Genomic DNA, 16377 nt, shown 5'->3' with positions numbered 1-16377 from the left:
GGGTATGGAATAGGAAGCCCTGTGGGTGTAGGACTAGTATACGATAGGGGCTTTTCGATAGTTTGGTAAGGGAAACATGCAATGCTAGGAAAACCTACTATGATTTCAGTATGAAGTTTATGTTTCTACCAGATTATTATTCAGAGCAGAAATTTATGCAATTTATTATTAACATTAAAATATTTTAAATTATTGTGTGGCATGAGAGTATGAATTCAGTATAGAAACATGTTTTTATAGTATTTTTAGGAATACGTTTTACAGAATATACAAATAGTGAAATGCATTTACAGTATCTTTCAGAATACCATGATTTTATAGTTTTACAACACCATAAGAGGTAGATTTACAGTTTATCTCAGAAAAATGCAGTTGATATAGTTACAGATTATTACAACATCATGGTTTATACAATTATTACAGAATCATGGTAAAACAGTTAGTTGTATATAGAAACATATTATATAGTATCAGACCCTGATGAATCAGCCAGCAGAGCATGGTACCGTAGTTACAGATATACAGATATTCAGTTCAGAGTGCAACCACTTAACTCAGATAGTAAGTGGTATGAGGTCGATCGTGCCTAGTTGTGGACATGCTCCCCGTCAGATATGGGTTGAGGAGGGTCGATCTGACCGAGGAGTAGAGTGGTTTATCTTGGTCGGCCAGCTAGGATAGATCCAGCCTTTGGGCCGCACAACCTTGTCATGAGGGGTTAAATCATGACATACAACCATCCAGGGAAATATTCTCAGATATTATAGTATTATCAGACTTTCCGAAATAGTAGAATTATTATGAAAAGTAACTTCATACAGTTTGACATATTAAATTATGTAGTTAAAGGGTTATAATATGTTATGTAGTATCAACATTTTCTGATTTAGTTACTTGTACTACTCTTAACACGGATTAATTTTTACAGATCCATATCTCAGTAGCCACACACTAGTGATAGCATGTTTCGTCTTATTGAGCTTTGGCTCATCCCAGTGTTGAACTATTTTTTTCAGGTGAGCTAGTTGGGCGAGCGGAACAGGCTCGCAGATAGAAGAGCTGTTAGTCTGCCTTTTTTGAGGGTGAGTGTTTTTGGGGTACAATTTTGTTAGCCCTGGTATTAGTAAGAGTAGTTCTTGAGAGCACAGTGAAATATGTAATATTTGTGGAATATTTAGATACTCTAGTATTGTATACATATGAGGTTGTGTTTCATGTTATTTGCTTTCCGCTGTGTAGGAAATTGTTTTAATTTAAAATAGTAGAGAATTTATCTTTATAAGGAGGTTGTTACACACTCCATCTACAGGTACTACTCCCCTTTAATTCTTATCACATCCCAAGCAGAGGCAGTTGAAAATTTTCCATTTATGGAAGACTTCCAAATAAACACATCAGACCCCAATTTGTGCTTTATAGACGACAACAAAATCTCATCCATTTTGGAGACCCCTACCAAATCATTCAGCATATTAGTATCCCAATGCTCAGACTCCCAACATTCTTGAATCTTAAGTTTAGGATGCCGGACCGTCTAAGAACACTTTGCAAAGGGACCACTGCTCAGTCACCTATCAAACCAAAAAGAAGTTTTTCCTTCTCTAACCTTCACATAAACATTCTCATAGACCTCTGGAAAGACCTTTACGATTGTCTTCCAAAACCGAAAGCCCTTAGGAGTATAATTGATTGAAGTCATGTGACCTGATTTAACGTATTTAGCCTCAAAGAAACGGGTCCAAAGATTATCTAACGTCATCATTCTCCAAGCAAATTTCATGTGAAAAGATATTTGAATGTCATTAAGGTCCCTTACGCCAACACCCCCTTCATCTAGGGGTTTACAAACCTTTGACCAAGCACACTATTTCATTTTTGCCTTAACATTACTCGCCCCTAGAGAAAAGAAGAGAGAATGGAATTAATATTTCTAATCAGCACCAAAGGAATTGAGAGAACCACTAGCATATGTGTCGCCATGCATGATAAAACATGTCGAATAAGGATGAGACGACCTCCTTGAGATAGCAACCTCATCTTCCAACTTGCCACCTTATTTCAAATTTTTGAGACCAATAGATCAAGCATTCTAGCAGTAAGGCGTCCAAAAATCAAAGGAGCCCCAAGGTACATTTTGGAAAATGTACTTCCGCAAAACCTGTCAATCGTAATAGCCCCCTTCTTTTGGAATTGTTGATCTAGTTGGAAAAAAAAAGAGAGCTGATTTCTCCTTGTTGATTAATTGGCCAGGCCAACTTTCATACAAATGCAACATCTTCAAAAGCATCTTCAAGGATCTCCTTTCTCCGTTACCAAAAACAAGCAAGTTATCCGTATATAATAAATAAGAGATTAAAAGAGCTCCCCTCAGAAGATAAAAATTTCCAATCTTGCCTTCCTCAATTTTTTTTTTAATAATTTAAAAAGAATTTCTTCCATCAAAATAAATAAATATGGAGATAGAGGATCACCTTGTCGAAGGCCCCTTTGAGACTTGAGAAAACTCATATACATACCATTCATCATGATCGAAAACCATGAAGTCTTAACACATTCTGCTATTAAGTTACAAACATGACTAGAGAAGCCAAAACCCTCTAAGACCCAAATAAAAAATCTCTAGTCAACCGGATCATAAGCCTTTGCCATATCTACTTTTAAAACTACGCTTCCTTCTTTACTTTTTCTGTTAATTGAGTGAATCATTTCTCGTATCAGAGTAATATTTTCAAAAATACTTCTACCATGGAGAAAAGCCGCTTGCTCCGGAGAGATAATTCTATTCAGGCAACGTGTCAATTGACCTACAATAATTTTTTAAAAAATTTTGTATGAGACATAACACATGCTAATTGGTCTAAACTTTTCAAAACTTCTTGGATCCTTCACCTTAGGGATCTTAGTATCCAAACATGCTATAACTATTCATAGAAAATTCATGCATCTAATATCACTCTATCCCCAAAGTTCTTATCTCATTTTCTTTGGAATCATTTTGCATCACGAAAACCATGAGTGGACTAGCCCACCAAAGGCTTCTACTGCTTAGAGGATAGCTCTGCGGTAGTTGAAAACAAAGAAATACGCAAAGAAAAAATCTAGAGCCTGAAATTTTGAAAATATTTGTTTGAAGATGTTTTTCTACTTTATATTTTATTTGAATTTAGAAAATTTTAAATTTTGGTAAGAATTAAAGAATTAAAGGTAGGAGTGGCAAAACGGGTCGGAACCTAACAGGTGACTCGTGACTCGCCCGTTTAAATCGGGTTCGGGTTTAGTAAAAGGTGATTCGTTTATAAATGGGTCAACTCAAACTCGAACCATTTAATAAACGGGTTAGATAGGTTTGGATTGGGTACCCGCTAGGTGACCCATTTAATTTGATATATATATGTACGAATATTACATTAAAAATATTAATTAAAGAATGTACTATTTTCTACATTTTATTTTATTTTGTTAAGATAGTAATAAATAAAAGTGTTTTTTTTTAAATATGTTACTTTATATGAAATGTTTTAAAAAATTGTAAATAAATAAATTATTTTTTTAACGGATTCTTAATGGGTACTCGTTTATTAAACGAACGGATTTTAGTCTATATGTTAGTGACCTGTTAATAAACGGGGTAACGCTTACCTCAAACCCGAATCCATCTAATCCCTGCCTATTTATGATCCGTCTAAATGCGACCCTTAATTAAAAGGCAGTGTTAAATCTCATTCACTAGATATTAAGTTGTCATATCAAGCCTATGGAGTGATGATACTTATAGCTATAGTAATGAAACCCAAGAAGTCAATGATAATGGAGGGGGAAGGGAATGAAGTGGGTGTGAAATGTGAAGGGAGTAAGTTCTTTTCCAAAACAAACCTATGCCCTTTTTATAATTTAATTTAATTTTAATTTTTTAATTACTATAATCAAACTTATAATACTAAAAGTCCTTGTATCTTGTCATCATTTGCCAAAAAAGTACATTACAACACGTTTAATTGATAGTTTGGACTAAACAAAAAATGTCATCAATAAAATCAAAACATTATAAGAGAGAATAAAGTAAATCTTATCTCTTTATTTAATTTAGTTACTTATTTGAAGTCGACCGTTTCTCAAATTCACTCAAATTAATAATGTACATAAAGAATAAATTTTTTTGAATATATTCGGTGCATGACTATTGTTTATTTTACAAATTCTATGTGCTTTTATCTCACAATAATAGAATGCCATCGAGTGTTATAAAATCAAATTTATTACTAAATTTTTGTTATAATTTTTATTTTAGGACAACAGATATTGACTATTACTGAAATTTGGTAAAAAAAAAAAAAAAAAACCTAAGCTCCTTTTATTATTTTACAAAAAAAAAAAAACTTTTTGAGATAAATAAAAATTTTAATAAGATTTGTGAAAATTTTAATTTTAATTTTTTTTTAAAAAATTAATGCCTGTTTATCAAACATAAAAAAGATCAATACTTCTGCCTTTCATTTATTGCTATTCTATTTGGCAAAATAAACATGAACTTAAAATTTTATGGAACGAACGGTGGAGATATGGTGAGATGATGGGACATTTAGTGGTAGAAAATAAGAAGAGCCGACACGTTTAACGGACTGCAGGAAGCCTCAAGAACAGAGCAGGGTCGTGTATAATGTGTATGATGCCCACGCACGACAACGTAGAAACTTGCAAATTCTTGAATACAAGTGTCAACCCCATACCCCCCCTCTCACATACCATCATCCTTCGATCAACCACACTGGATTCTCCACCACTCCAATTCTCCTTCCTCATTGCTCGCCGGAGAACCCCGATTCTTCCCCCGTAAAGACAGACGGGCACAGAGACAGAGAGAGCACCGACGTTTTCTACGCCCAGTTCTTGTCTTTTTCTCTCGAGTGTTCTGGGATCGTACTCGAAGTGCGTTCTATTTTGTTTTTTGTGTCATTGGTTTGGGAGAATTGGGTTGGGGGTTGGTTTGATGAGGAATTCGGGTGGCGGTGGGTGGGAATTGAAGGGCTGCGATGAGGCAGAGCAAGAACAGAGGCGATCTAGGGCGTCGGAATGAAGTAGAAAGAAGATCAAATCCTATGCTTATGCGCCATGTCCATGGATGAAGTACCTGGCTCCGTGGGGACTAGCGCCAGCTTCTCTCTGCGCTTGGGGCAAACCATCTTCTCCTCTGCTTCTCTTCTCTTCATGTCTCTGGGTGTTGAGTTCTACAGCTACACTGCGTTCTGGTATGATCACCCTCTTAATATCCCTCTCGATTTCAACCCCTCTTTTTTTTTTCGGTTGTCGATTGATTGCTGTAATTAACCTTCAAATTCTATAATTTTTTTTTTGTTTCTTCTGCAAATTCTGCAGATCTCGTTTTATACTATTCGCAATTTTATTCTGCAATAGTTTTGAGTTTTGAATTTCCATTGTTGAATTTGGTGACAATTAATGTGAATTTAATTTACACTATCCAAAATTTAATGAATTTTACGCTTGAAACTGGGAATTGGGTTGGAGAAAGTTCTTAAGAGGGGATGATGATAGGTGTGCAACTGTGTCTGGAAATCAAGTCATTACATTTTTTCTTTCGTCTTTAATGTTCTTAATTGGTTCAAGCTTCTTTCTGTTTTAATGGCTGGTGTTGATTTTCACAGCTATTTGGTAACTATAATGGGATTGGTTATTCCCTGGAGTTTCACTTTGGCACTGGTGGATGGATACTCTGTTTTGGTGAAATGCCCGATTCGTCAGCCTGGGGTTCTCACAATTATTGTTATAGGAGACTGGGTATACCCTATTTCAAATTCCTTTACAACTCCACATGCTTCCTTTGCAGGATAATGATAAATTCAATCTTATTTCCAAAAACAGGTATTATCAATTCTCACGCTGGCTGCAGCTTCCTCTACGGCGAGCGTCGTGGATCTCCTCCTCCATGCCGAGGGTTCCTACTGCCCTCCAAAGCTCTGCAATAGATATCAGATATCCGCTGCTATGGCCTTTCTATCATGGTTTCTGTCAATGGCTTCCTCTCTTTTCAATCTCTGGCTGCTTCCTTCCCTGTGATTCAAATTCGGGATCCATCTGTTTTCCAATTTATACAATTTTGTGGGTGATATTACAATGAGCATAGTTATCTTAAATTTTAATGTTGTGGATTAAATCTGTTCAAATTTGGGTTGATCAATCTTCAAAGCTGCATATGTAATAGAATTATTTTGCTACGCCAAAGCGAATTTCATTACCAGAAGAACAGAATTTAAGACCAAAGGCAGGAACACGGGGTATGAAAACAGAGGTGAAGACCAATTTCATTATGACGTGCCAAACATTACATTAGGACTTGAATACAAGAATTCAAACCTTGAAAATCGAGGTCAAGATACTTAGCAGAGTGCACGTCTTAGGCCAGGTTGGTTAAAGCAAGTAATGTTGATATTGAATCCATCCGATGGAAACTTGAATTTTCTCTTCTTCCTCATTGGTCATCAAGTGCAACTTAATTAATTTTGAATAACAGCCTGCTTGTCATTTCCAATGAACTGCATACAAGTCAAAACACATATCAATAGAAATCATTGATAAAAGAGTAGATATCTATGCATTAAAAAAATACAGATTAGATAATAGTCAAGCACCTCTTTCCTCCTATTCATAGCATATTAAATTAAGCTTTGAGTTCAAAAGATAAAAGTACTTTCAGATTTGTTTAGTGGAAAGAACCTGCTCTTACCTTGACCATATATGAATATTTATTATCATGCACAGTAGAAGAGGGTCCATCACATGAATAGCTCAAGTTTGAACAAGAAATCATTTTGAAATTTGTTCAAAATGATTTGTGATTTTTTACGTGCAGAAACCCGACCCTCCCAGTGTCCAGTAACAAAAAAACAAAAAAAAATACGAACTCTAGTTGCGGGGCAGAGAACATTTTGCCTAAAATGCACAAACCTCTTAACGATGGAAGGTTGTTGGATTATCAGCTTCCGAATTTTCAAGGCTTCTTCTTTCTGTCAATTGCGTTTTTCTACCATCACTGACTGCCATGAAGTTGTCCATTTGTTCCCAGCTACAGATTTCCTCCAACCATCCTCTTGCTATGCACGTATCTCGATAGTCTCACATACATCGCCCTTGTAGAGAATGAAAGAGGTTAAAGCTGTCTGTGAGCAACAATAGACATACCATCAATTAAGTACCTACATAAACAAGGATGAAAAAAAAACAAGCAACATTTTTTGTTTCATGGGTACGAGTTCACTTGTTCTTTAAAATCTAATGTGTGTGAAACAGAAAGAGTGTCTATCAGTATATTGATACTTGATCTGACTTATACTTTCAAATTATGAGGCAGGAGGGTCACTGCCCCTGCTATAATGTCTGAACTGAAACAAGTTTTTCCTTTTTGCCCCTCTTATGGGATTCAGAAGATCTTCAGACAAATAAACCTACAGAAGAGATCTCCACCAGTGAAAATATGGCACACCTCTAGTTATAACATAACTTTTACTACCATCAGCGCATCTATTAGCAGTGGATAATAATAATTGAGAATATAACATCCTATAAGAGGAATTTAGAAATGACAATATGCTATTGAGGATGGTAAATAATATTTAGAAGAATGCTGGGTGCAGTTGTCCAGTCTACTGGTACACTTGCCTTTGGATTGGTCCACATAGCATTTTTTTTTCATGAACAAAAATGTGCTAAATGTTTAACCGTTAATCATAATTTACGGAAAGATTAAAAAAAGGTAGCACTAGCATCCAAAATCATGTGAAGTGATTACCTCATCTCGTATGTTTCAAGAAAATGATAAAATGGCCTAATCATAGGGCAAGTACACAAGGAGACATTCATGTATTTAACACTTAAATAATAAGTAGATTTCTGTTCTAAACATTTTTTCCTTGGTCGAGGTAAAACTTAACAATGTCATGAGTGACAGCAATGAAAACATGGAGCTGAACTTGTGGTATAGGTGGCAGTGTGTAATTGATAGAAATAAACAAAGATACGTAACAAAAATTAAGAACATAGCATCTCATATAATAAATTTAGAATTAACTATCCATTGTTGAGGGTGGTTGGAGTATTTAAAGGAATGCTAGGTGCAGTTGTCCAGTCTACTCATACACTTGCCTTGTGATTGGGCCACATGACTCACATGGCACTTCTTTTTCTTAAACAAAAATGTGCTATGTGTTTAACCCCTAATCATAGTTTATGAAATAAATTTTTTAAAAAAGGTAGCCCTAGAATTCAAAATCATCATTTCAAGAAAATGGACAAGTGGCCTAATCATAAAGGGTGAGTGTATGAGGAGATTGCATGGTGCAACTACTCCTAGCATTCATCTATTTATTGCTTTATAAATAAGTAAATTTCTGTTCTGAACATTTTTCCTAGTAGTGGCAAACTTAAAAATATCATAAGTGATGGCAATCAAAACATGGAGCTGAACTTCTGGAGCATCAAATTACAGGTTTGCAACGTAATTTCTCATCTCAGAGAAACCAAGTTAAAAAGGATAATTCTGCATTCAAATCGATCAAAATTCTCTGTGCTACTGTGGTTGTGAGTAGCAGTTCGAATCAGAGTCATTTTCCAGTTAAATGTAGCGTTGTCCTGAAAAATCAATTTGCCTTGCTTCAAGTTGCAGAATAGGTTAAACATGTAATGATTGTTTTAAAACTCTTACCTAACATCAGCAACCATTAGTCCGTATCAGAGAAAAAATTGGACATATTCACATATACCTATATTTCATCAAAATCACAAAAAACCTTTGTATGCTTTAGACTACATACCAGAGTGTGTTCTTCCCTGCAACAGAACATTTTAAGTTTCAGCATAATTTCTTTACTGAAAGTCCTGCACCCAGGATAGGTCATAGGTTGTCAGAAATAGAAAAGCGAGGAGAATTTGCAGAAGAAGAGAAATATCCTCTGTATTGAATTGTATATTGAGCAAAAATACATGCATGTACTTATATACAAATACTAAAGAATATTGTAACTACCTATTTTATATGGAAAGACATTATTACCCTTTACAAATAACTAACAAAATAAAAAAGAAATTCTGAAAACAGAATTGGCAGAATTTAATTCTTCAGCATCATTTACTGTGCTGTGTGCTGCTCTGATTTATTCTCCAGTACCCCCCGGGGGGCAAGATGGAGTGTAAAGATTTAACACTCCCATCTTGGATAAGTGAGAACTGAGAACATTCAAAGACAAAGCTTTTTGTCATGGTGTCGGCAATTTGATCAAGGCTAGGAACATAACGAGTGCAGATGCTACCATCTTTGATTTTGTCATGAATTAAGTGACAATCGAGCTCGATATGTTTGGTTCTTTCGTGGAAGACAGGGTTCGCAGCGATGTGTAGGGCAGCTTGGCTATCACAGTGGAGTAAAGCAGCTTGAGGATGAGGAACTTGAAGGGTGGATAAGATGAATCGTAACCATGTTAATTCAGAACAGGTGGCAGCCATTGATCGATACTCTGCCTCTGCCGACGAATGTGAAACAACCCATTGTTTCTTGGACTTCCAAGAGATCAGGGAAGAGCCAAGAAAGATGCAATAGCCACTTACGGATCTCCTGGTGTCTGGACAGGATGCCCAGTCCGAATCACAATAGGCCTCAAGTTGAAATGAAGAATAACTAGAGAGAAGGAGACCTTGAACAGGGGCATCCTTAAGGTACCGAAGAACTTTATGAGCTGCCAGGAGGTGTGTATTAGTAGGGTTAGCCATGAATTGGCTTAAAGTTTGAACACTAAAACCTATGTCTGGCCGAGAGATAGTGAGGTACAATAGGCGACCAATCAAGCTTCTGTAAACACTGGGGTCGATAATGGAGTACCAGTGGACTTAGTGAGTTTGAAGTTTTGATCCATAGGAACCTTAGTAGGGGTGCTGCCCAAGGTACCACAATCGGCCAAAATGTCCAGTGTATACTTCCTCTGACAGAAATGAATCCCTTTAGATGACTTTGCAATCTCTATGCCAAGAAAGTACCTCAATGTGCCAACATCCTTTATTTGAAACTTGCTGTGCAGAAAAGCCTTTAAATCATTCACAGCATTGAGATCATTACTTGCTACAAGTATGTCATCAATATATATGAGTAAAGCAACAAAGATGCCATTTGTGTCTCGGGTGAAAAGGCTATAATCAGTCTTGGATTGAGAGAAACCAGATTCAATTAAGGCATCCGAGAATTTATAATACTACTGTCTCGATGCTTGGTTGAGGCCATTTGAAATGTGGCATATGGTTTCGCTTCCAGTTGAAAGAAAGTAATCTAATTATTTTCTTTTTGCATTTGGGTTTCAAACATTTCCTTCCTCAACATTTCAGCCATTTCCATATTTCTTTCTTTCATGTACCCATCAATAAAAGCACTATATATCTCCGAATTTGGTGGAAACCCTTTTCCTACCATCTCCTCTTGAACCTTCAAAGCTTCTCCCATTTTCCCCTCCTCACAGAACCCCTTCATCAGAAACTCATAACTCTTTTGAGATGGGAAGTAATCAGGATTCCCCATTGCACCTCTCGAAAACTCCAAAGCTTCAGAAACCCTTCTCTTGTCACAAAGTCCTCCAATCACTGCATCAACTGTCAGTGCCTCGGCCTTAAACCCTTTCCTCTGCATATCCCTGTACAACAGCATAGCAGAATCAACATCCTTTATTTTACAATATCCATTGATAAGATTCTCAAAAGTAACACAAGTACCCTCTATTCCACTCAATGTCATCTCTCTGAAAAATTCTTCGGCTCTTCCAATTTCCCCAGTTTTGCAAAACCCACCAATCATAGTGTTATAAGCCACAACATCATGCTTTATTCCCTTGATTTGCATCTCTTCCCACAACCTCTCAGCTTCTCCCATCTCCCCTTCCTCACAATAGGTCGCCATTAAAATGCTATAGCTATAAGCATTTGGGGCACAATTCAATTTCGCCATTTCTGCCCAAACCTCCTCTACCTTCTCAATCGCACCATCTTGATAAAAACAAAGCATCAGCTCATTAAACGTCTGCGCATTCGGATAAACCTTAAAACTTTTAGATTTAATCTCAATTTCACCATCATCGAGACCAAAAACTTCTCTATACATATCGTAACCAAAATTTGACCCCCGACGCCGCGAAACCGATCGAATTAAAGAGTTGCAAGTGCTCACCTTTGGGTAAATCGCGCGAGACCTCAAAATTCGAACAATGGCAATAGCCTGATCAATTCTATTGGATTGCAAACAAGCTCTTGTCAACAAATCAAACACAAACGGCGCCGAATCGCACGATCGATAGGTCTTCACAAGAGTTTCGAATATTTTCGGCGGCTTCGACGACGAACCCACATCGGAGACGTCGGAATCGGAGACGCGCAAAGCGGATTGGAGGAGCAATTGGGCGTGGGATTTGAGGCGAGCGCGAGCGAGGACGTGAACGATGGTGGAGTAGGAGAGGAGGGTGTGGTTGCAGAGGGAGTTGGAGCGAGTCCATAAGAAGAAGCGGAGGGCGAGATGGGCATTGTTGCGGAGGAGGAGGGTGATTTGGGAAACTTCAGAGGGGCGGAACCCGGCGGGGCAGAGGGAGCGGAGGCGGCTCCACCGCGACTTGGAGCGGTGGTTTGTGAGGACGGAAACGGCGGTGGAGATTAGGGTTTTGTCGGAAGGTGAAGCAGGGAGGTGGGGTTGGGGTAGCGAAGAGAAGGGAAAGGAGGAAGAGAGGAGAGAGGGTAGTTTGAGAGATGGGTTTGGGGAGAAGGAGGGTTTAAGCTTAGTAGAGATTGCCATTGAAGCGTGAGTGTGGTAATGAAAACAGATGAGTTACAGGGTACTGATTGCTTGAACGGAGAGGGAAGGAGAGAGAAAGGTGGTCACTCACTCACTCACTGGTCTGTATCATTTTCCTGTGTAATATCATTTATTTTGCTTTAATTGTTCATTAAATTATTTTGTAATATCGTTTTAAAATAAAAATTAGAATAAAAGTATATACACGTAATTAAATATAAAAAATATATTTTAATATTATATTATTTATTATAATTTAAAATAAAAAAAATGTAATACTATTGTATAATAACAATATAATTGTTAATACTATTGTAATGACCCAAAATTTCTCCATTTTTTTAACATATATATATAACCATTCCTACGCAGCGGATACATAAGTCATACAACCATTTATACCATACAATACCAGAACTCAGTATATTCAGACCATAGTCATATAAAACAACTCCCTCTAGTATTACCTACCCAAAAAAAAAAAAATACAAAATTTTGTCACAAGCTCACCTTACAACCAGGGTAACCAAGTAATCTCTTTATCCGCGAGCCTGATCTGCTCGCCTAACTGGTTCATCTGAAAAATGGTAAAGTAATGGGGTGAGACGATGCTCAGTAAATGAAAATATGCTATTACTAGGGTGTGACGATAGAGTCGTATAACTATAATAATGGTATTTAAAACTGCATGATTTGACAAATCTGTAAAACACATATATCACATGTATAGTAGCTTAAAATATTTGTATCATGTGAATTTTCTATCATTTATACTGTTAATATCATGCTATATATAACAAAAGCTGTAACACTGTATGCATATACATATACATAACTGTGCTCTTTCCTTGAGACTTTGTATGTCATGATTTGACCCATCATGACAGGGTTGTGCGGCCCATAGGCGGCACTTACTCTGATTAGCCCTCTAGGTAAGTCACTATACTCTACACTACCTCAACTCGGCCAAACTGCATCCACTCATAAGCTTGGGACTGGTTGTTACCTCGTCAAACTGCCCCCCTCAACCCAGTGAACTGGAGAGTTGCATCATCTCTGAGCATAGTTTGATGGTACCCACATACTATCTAAGATATATGGTTGCACTCTATTCTGTATATAGCAACGGTACCATACTATGTAAACTGTATCTGTCTGTAATCTTTCCATAGGGATCTGATACTATATACATATATACTCTTTTACTGTTTTCATTATGTTTCCAAAATAACCATAACACTATTAATTAGTACTGTCATATTGTAATATTTGTAGCACCTTGATGCTATAACTGTATAATTTGTTTGTACTTTCTATCTGTGTAATCTGTCTGTATACTCTGAGTGTTATGACATTTAGAAAAACATAACATTCTGTAAATACTATGTATACCGATATGAATAAACATCTGTGTATATATATATCCGTCTGTGAAACTATCTGAATAAAACTGTATATGTACCTGTATCTGTCTGTATAAAATTTATGAATATCTGGCTATATCTATATGTTCTGTATAACATTATATTCTGGAAAAACTGTATAAAATTTTACATTAAATAATATCTACTCAGGTCACACATACTTTATAATTTCATATTCTGTAAAAACTAAATAATAATTGGTATACATGCAATTGTAAAATTTCTGTTAACATAATCAAATCTCCTAACATAACAAAATTCCCTTACCTAATTTCTGAAAAGCCCTCACTGAACTCTAACCCTATACCTGCAGGGTTTTCCACTCAATACCCTGAAAATGACATCCCCCAGAGCAAAACATCAGTATTTTCCTACATATAACATTTCCTATAACTGCAGGGAAAACATATTTCTAAATAAAATACCTTACCCTGAATTTATGATGAATTTCAAACCACTTCCACCGACGATCCACTCCGGTAGACTTGTAGAGAACTTCCCCAGGAGTATTGTGGTGGTTTTAGATTGTCGATCCGACGAGAAAAGGGGCTAGAATCGAAGAGAGAAGGAGAGAGAAGCGTTTAGCGAGAAAGAGAGAGAGAGAGAGAGAGAGAGAGAGAGAGAGAGAGAGAGAGAGAGAGAGAGAGGAAGTTTTGCGCCACAATACACTGAAAAATCTGAGTTTTCACTTTTTATAGCCCTGGATTCGTCAACGAGACACGTCATCTCGTCGACGAGTTCTTTAATAAGTTCGTTGATGAACCTTCTCTCCTCGTTGATGAATTTCAAACCTCCATAAACCCCCTTCTCGGTATCTTCTCGTCGACGAAACTTGTCCTCTCGTCGACGAGCTGCTCTTGTATCCTCGTCGACGAATCCCCTGTGTTCGTCGACGAGAACTCTTTTAATTCTTTGGGTTATTACAACTATTATGTAAGGATGTAATGATTATTGATTTATTATATGTTTATATATAATCTTAAAATAAAATAAAATATGAATCATTAATATAATTTAGTCTAAATATTTAAATAAAATTTAATAATAAAGCAATATACAAAACAATATGATGCTATTTTATAATAAATTATATGGACATTAGTTTGTATTGGACTCTCAAATTCCTTAAATAAGGCTTAAATATGTTGGGTTTGGTTTTAGAACTACTCGATAATTTTAAATGGTTCTAATTTGACTCATATATATACTATGAAAAGTGCACATTATTATTAAGTGATGTTGGACCATTCCAAATAATATTTTTTTAAAAAAAGTATTATTTATTAATATAATTAAATTTAAAAAATTAGAACTAATTATATTAATGATTAACATCTTACAAATATTTATGCTTATATTAAATAGCAATATAATAAAGCAATAACATAACATTATAATTTATTGCATTTTTAGGTTTAATTACGTCATAACATTAAAAAATTATGAGAGGATACATTAAAATTATGAAAGGATATATAGATGATATGGATATGGAGACAAAAATGAGTTTGGGGAGATGATCTTGGAATTTGCTATGCAATATGATTTTAGTATAATGAATATTTGCTTTAAGAAGAGAGAAGAATACTTAATAACCTTTTAAAGTGGACAAAATAGAAGTCAAATAGATTTTTTTTTTAACTAGGAGGGTAGATCATTAATCATGCAAGGATTGTAAAGTTATTCCAGGTGAAAGCCTAACCACACAATATAGAGTTTTAGTGTTAGATATATATATTTAAAAATGGAAGAAAAATGATAAAATAAACTAGTGTAGGAGAACTAGATGGTGGAACCTATAAGGAGAAAATATAATAAAATTTAAAGATAAAATGATCAAAGATGAGGATTGGACCATAGAGGATGTGATAGATACAAATACTCTTTGGAATAAATTAGCTAGCTCTATTAAAAATAGAGCAAAAGAGATTTTATATGAATCAAGGAGAAAATTCTCGAATAGCAAAGAGAGTTGATGGTGGGATAAAGATGAACAAAAAATTATAAAGACAAAAAGAATTTGGTATAAAATGTGACAAAAATGTAGAAACAGAGATAACTTTGAAAAATATAAAGAAACGAGAAAAGATGTAAAATGGCCATTAGTGAAACTAAATATAGATCATTTAATTGTTTGTATGATAGATTAGGTACAAAAGAAGAGGAAAGAGATATATTTAAACTTGCGCTAGAGAAATGAAGAGTAAAGACTTAAGAAATGTAAAATGTATAAAAAGTGATGATGATATTGTCTTGGTTAAGGATGAAGATATTAAAGAAAGATGACGAAATTATTGTAGTAAGTTGTTTAACGAAAACCAAATAGAAGACTTAAACTTAGAATTCTCAAATAAGAAAAAGACTAAAAATATAAGATTTATTCGCAAAATTAGAGTTAACGAAATTAAGTTTGCACTAAAAAAGATGAAAAATGGGAAAACTATGAGATCGGATAACATCTAAATTGAAATTTGGAAATGCTTGGGTGATAACGGAATTATATGGTTAACTAATTTATTTAATACAATTGTAAAAACTAAGAAAATGCCAGATGAATGGAGGAAAAACAATTTAATACTTATACTAGATGCAAACATCATTTAAAAATGCACACACAACCAAGATGGTCTTAATGGCTACGATAAGTTGGTAAGCTCAATCAAGGCTTTTCTTTTTTTACACATTAGGGTTTTGAGTCTTCAAGGTTAAGACTTTGATTAGTGCTGGAAGAAGTCTCCTAGGAAAAAAGATTAATTGGGAAGCAGATGAGGGAATTAAGGGAATGAGTGGTGACGAAGCAGGCAAATTACAGAATCATATTCATTGATGTACATCTCACTTTTTCTTTTTCTTTTTCTTTTTCTTGTTCATCCTTACAAGTACAATCAGTGCTGTTGACCACGTCATTATTCCACATGTTTTCTTCTTCCTTATCCTTTTTATATTTCATGTTCTAGCTAGAAGAAACATGCATAAAGAAAAAAAGGATAAGCCAGGAAAAAAAAAAGGAGATAGAACAAAAACGAGCTTGACATAATTAATATACCAAAGATATGATTCTTCGTATCTTTAGTTTTTCTCCAATTCCTCATACAGTACCATTGCATATATTCTCTACATTCAATT

General features: G+C 35.4%; 2 protein-coding genes across 2 annotated transcripts; one reads left to right on the top strand and one right to left on the bottom strand.

Annotated features, from left to right (window-relative positions):
• Positions 1–4511: 4511 nt before the first annotated feature.
• Positions 4512–6169, top strand: LOC131156278 (CASP-like protein 5C1). Its single transcript, XM_058109821.1, has 3 exons — positions 4512–5246; positions 5661–5793; positions 5878–6169. The coding sequence occupies exons 1-3, from the start codon at positions 5110–5112 to the stop codon at positions 6070–6072; spliced, it is 465 nt and encodes a 154-aa protein (XP_057965804.1). The 5' UTR covers positions 4512–5109; the 3' UTR covers positions 6073–6169.
• A 2767-nt stretch (positions 6170–8936) lies between these two features.
• Positions 8937–11952, bottom strand: LOC131156277 (pentatricopeptide repeat-containing protein At2g15980). The gene has a single exon (XM_058109820.1). It carries the CDS (start codon positions 11825–11827, stop codon positions 10325–10327), a length of 1503 nt encoding a protein of 500 aa, XP_057965803.1. The 5' UTR covers positions 11828–11952; the 3' UTR covers positions 8937–10324.
• Positions 11953–16377: the final 4425 nt, after the last annotated feature.

Source organism: Malania oleifera, chromosome 5 (assembly GCF_029873635.1).
Source record: "Malania oleifera isolate guangnan ecotype guangnan chromosome 5, ASM2987363v1, whole genome shotgun sequence".
Lineage (NCBI taxonomy): Eukaryota > Viridiplantae > Streptophyta > Magnoliopsida > Santalales > Ximeniaceae > Malania > Malania oleifera.
This window is presented reverse-complemented; position numbering and strand designations above follow the sequence as displayed.

Excerpts from the sequence above, each read along its gene's own strand:
- LOC131156278 (XM_058109821.1), top strand. The coding sequence starts at position 5,110 with ATGTCCATGGATGAAGTACCTGGCTCCGTGGGGACTAGCGCCAGCTTC. Across the intron at positions 5,247-5,660 it reads TACAGCTACACTGCGTTCTG|CTATTTGGTAACTATAATGG; the intron begins GTATGATCACCC and ends TGATTTTCACAG. Across the intron at positions 5,794-5,877 it reads TTATTGTTATAGGAGACTGG|GTATTATCAATTCTCACGCT; the intron begins GTATACCCTATT and ends TTCCAAAAACAG.
- LOC131156277 (XM_058109820.1), bottom strand. The coding sequence starts at position 11,827 with ATGGCAATCTCTACTAAGCTTAAACCCTCCTTCTCCCCAAACCCATCT.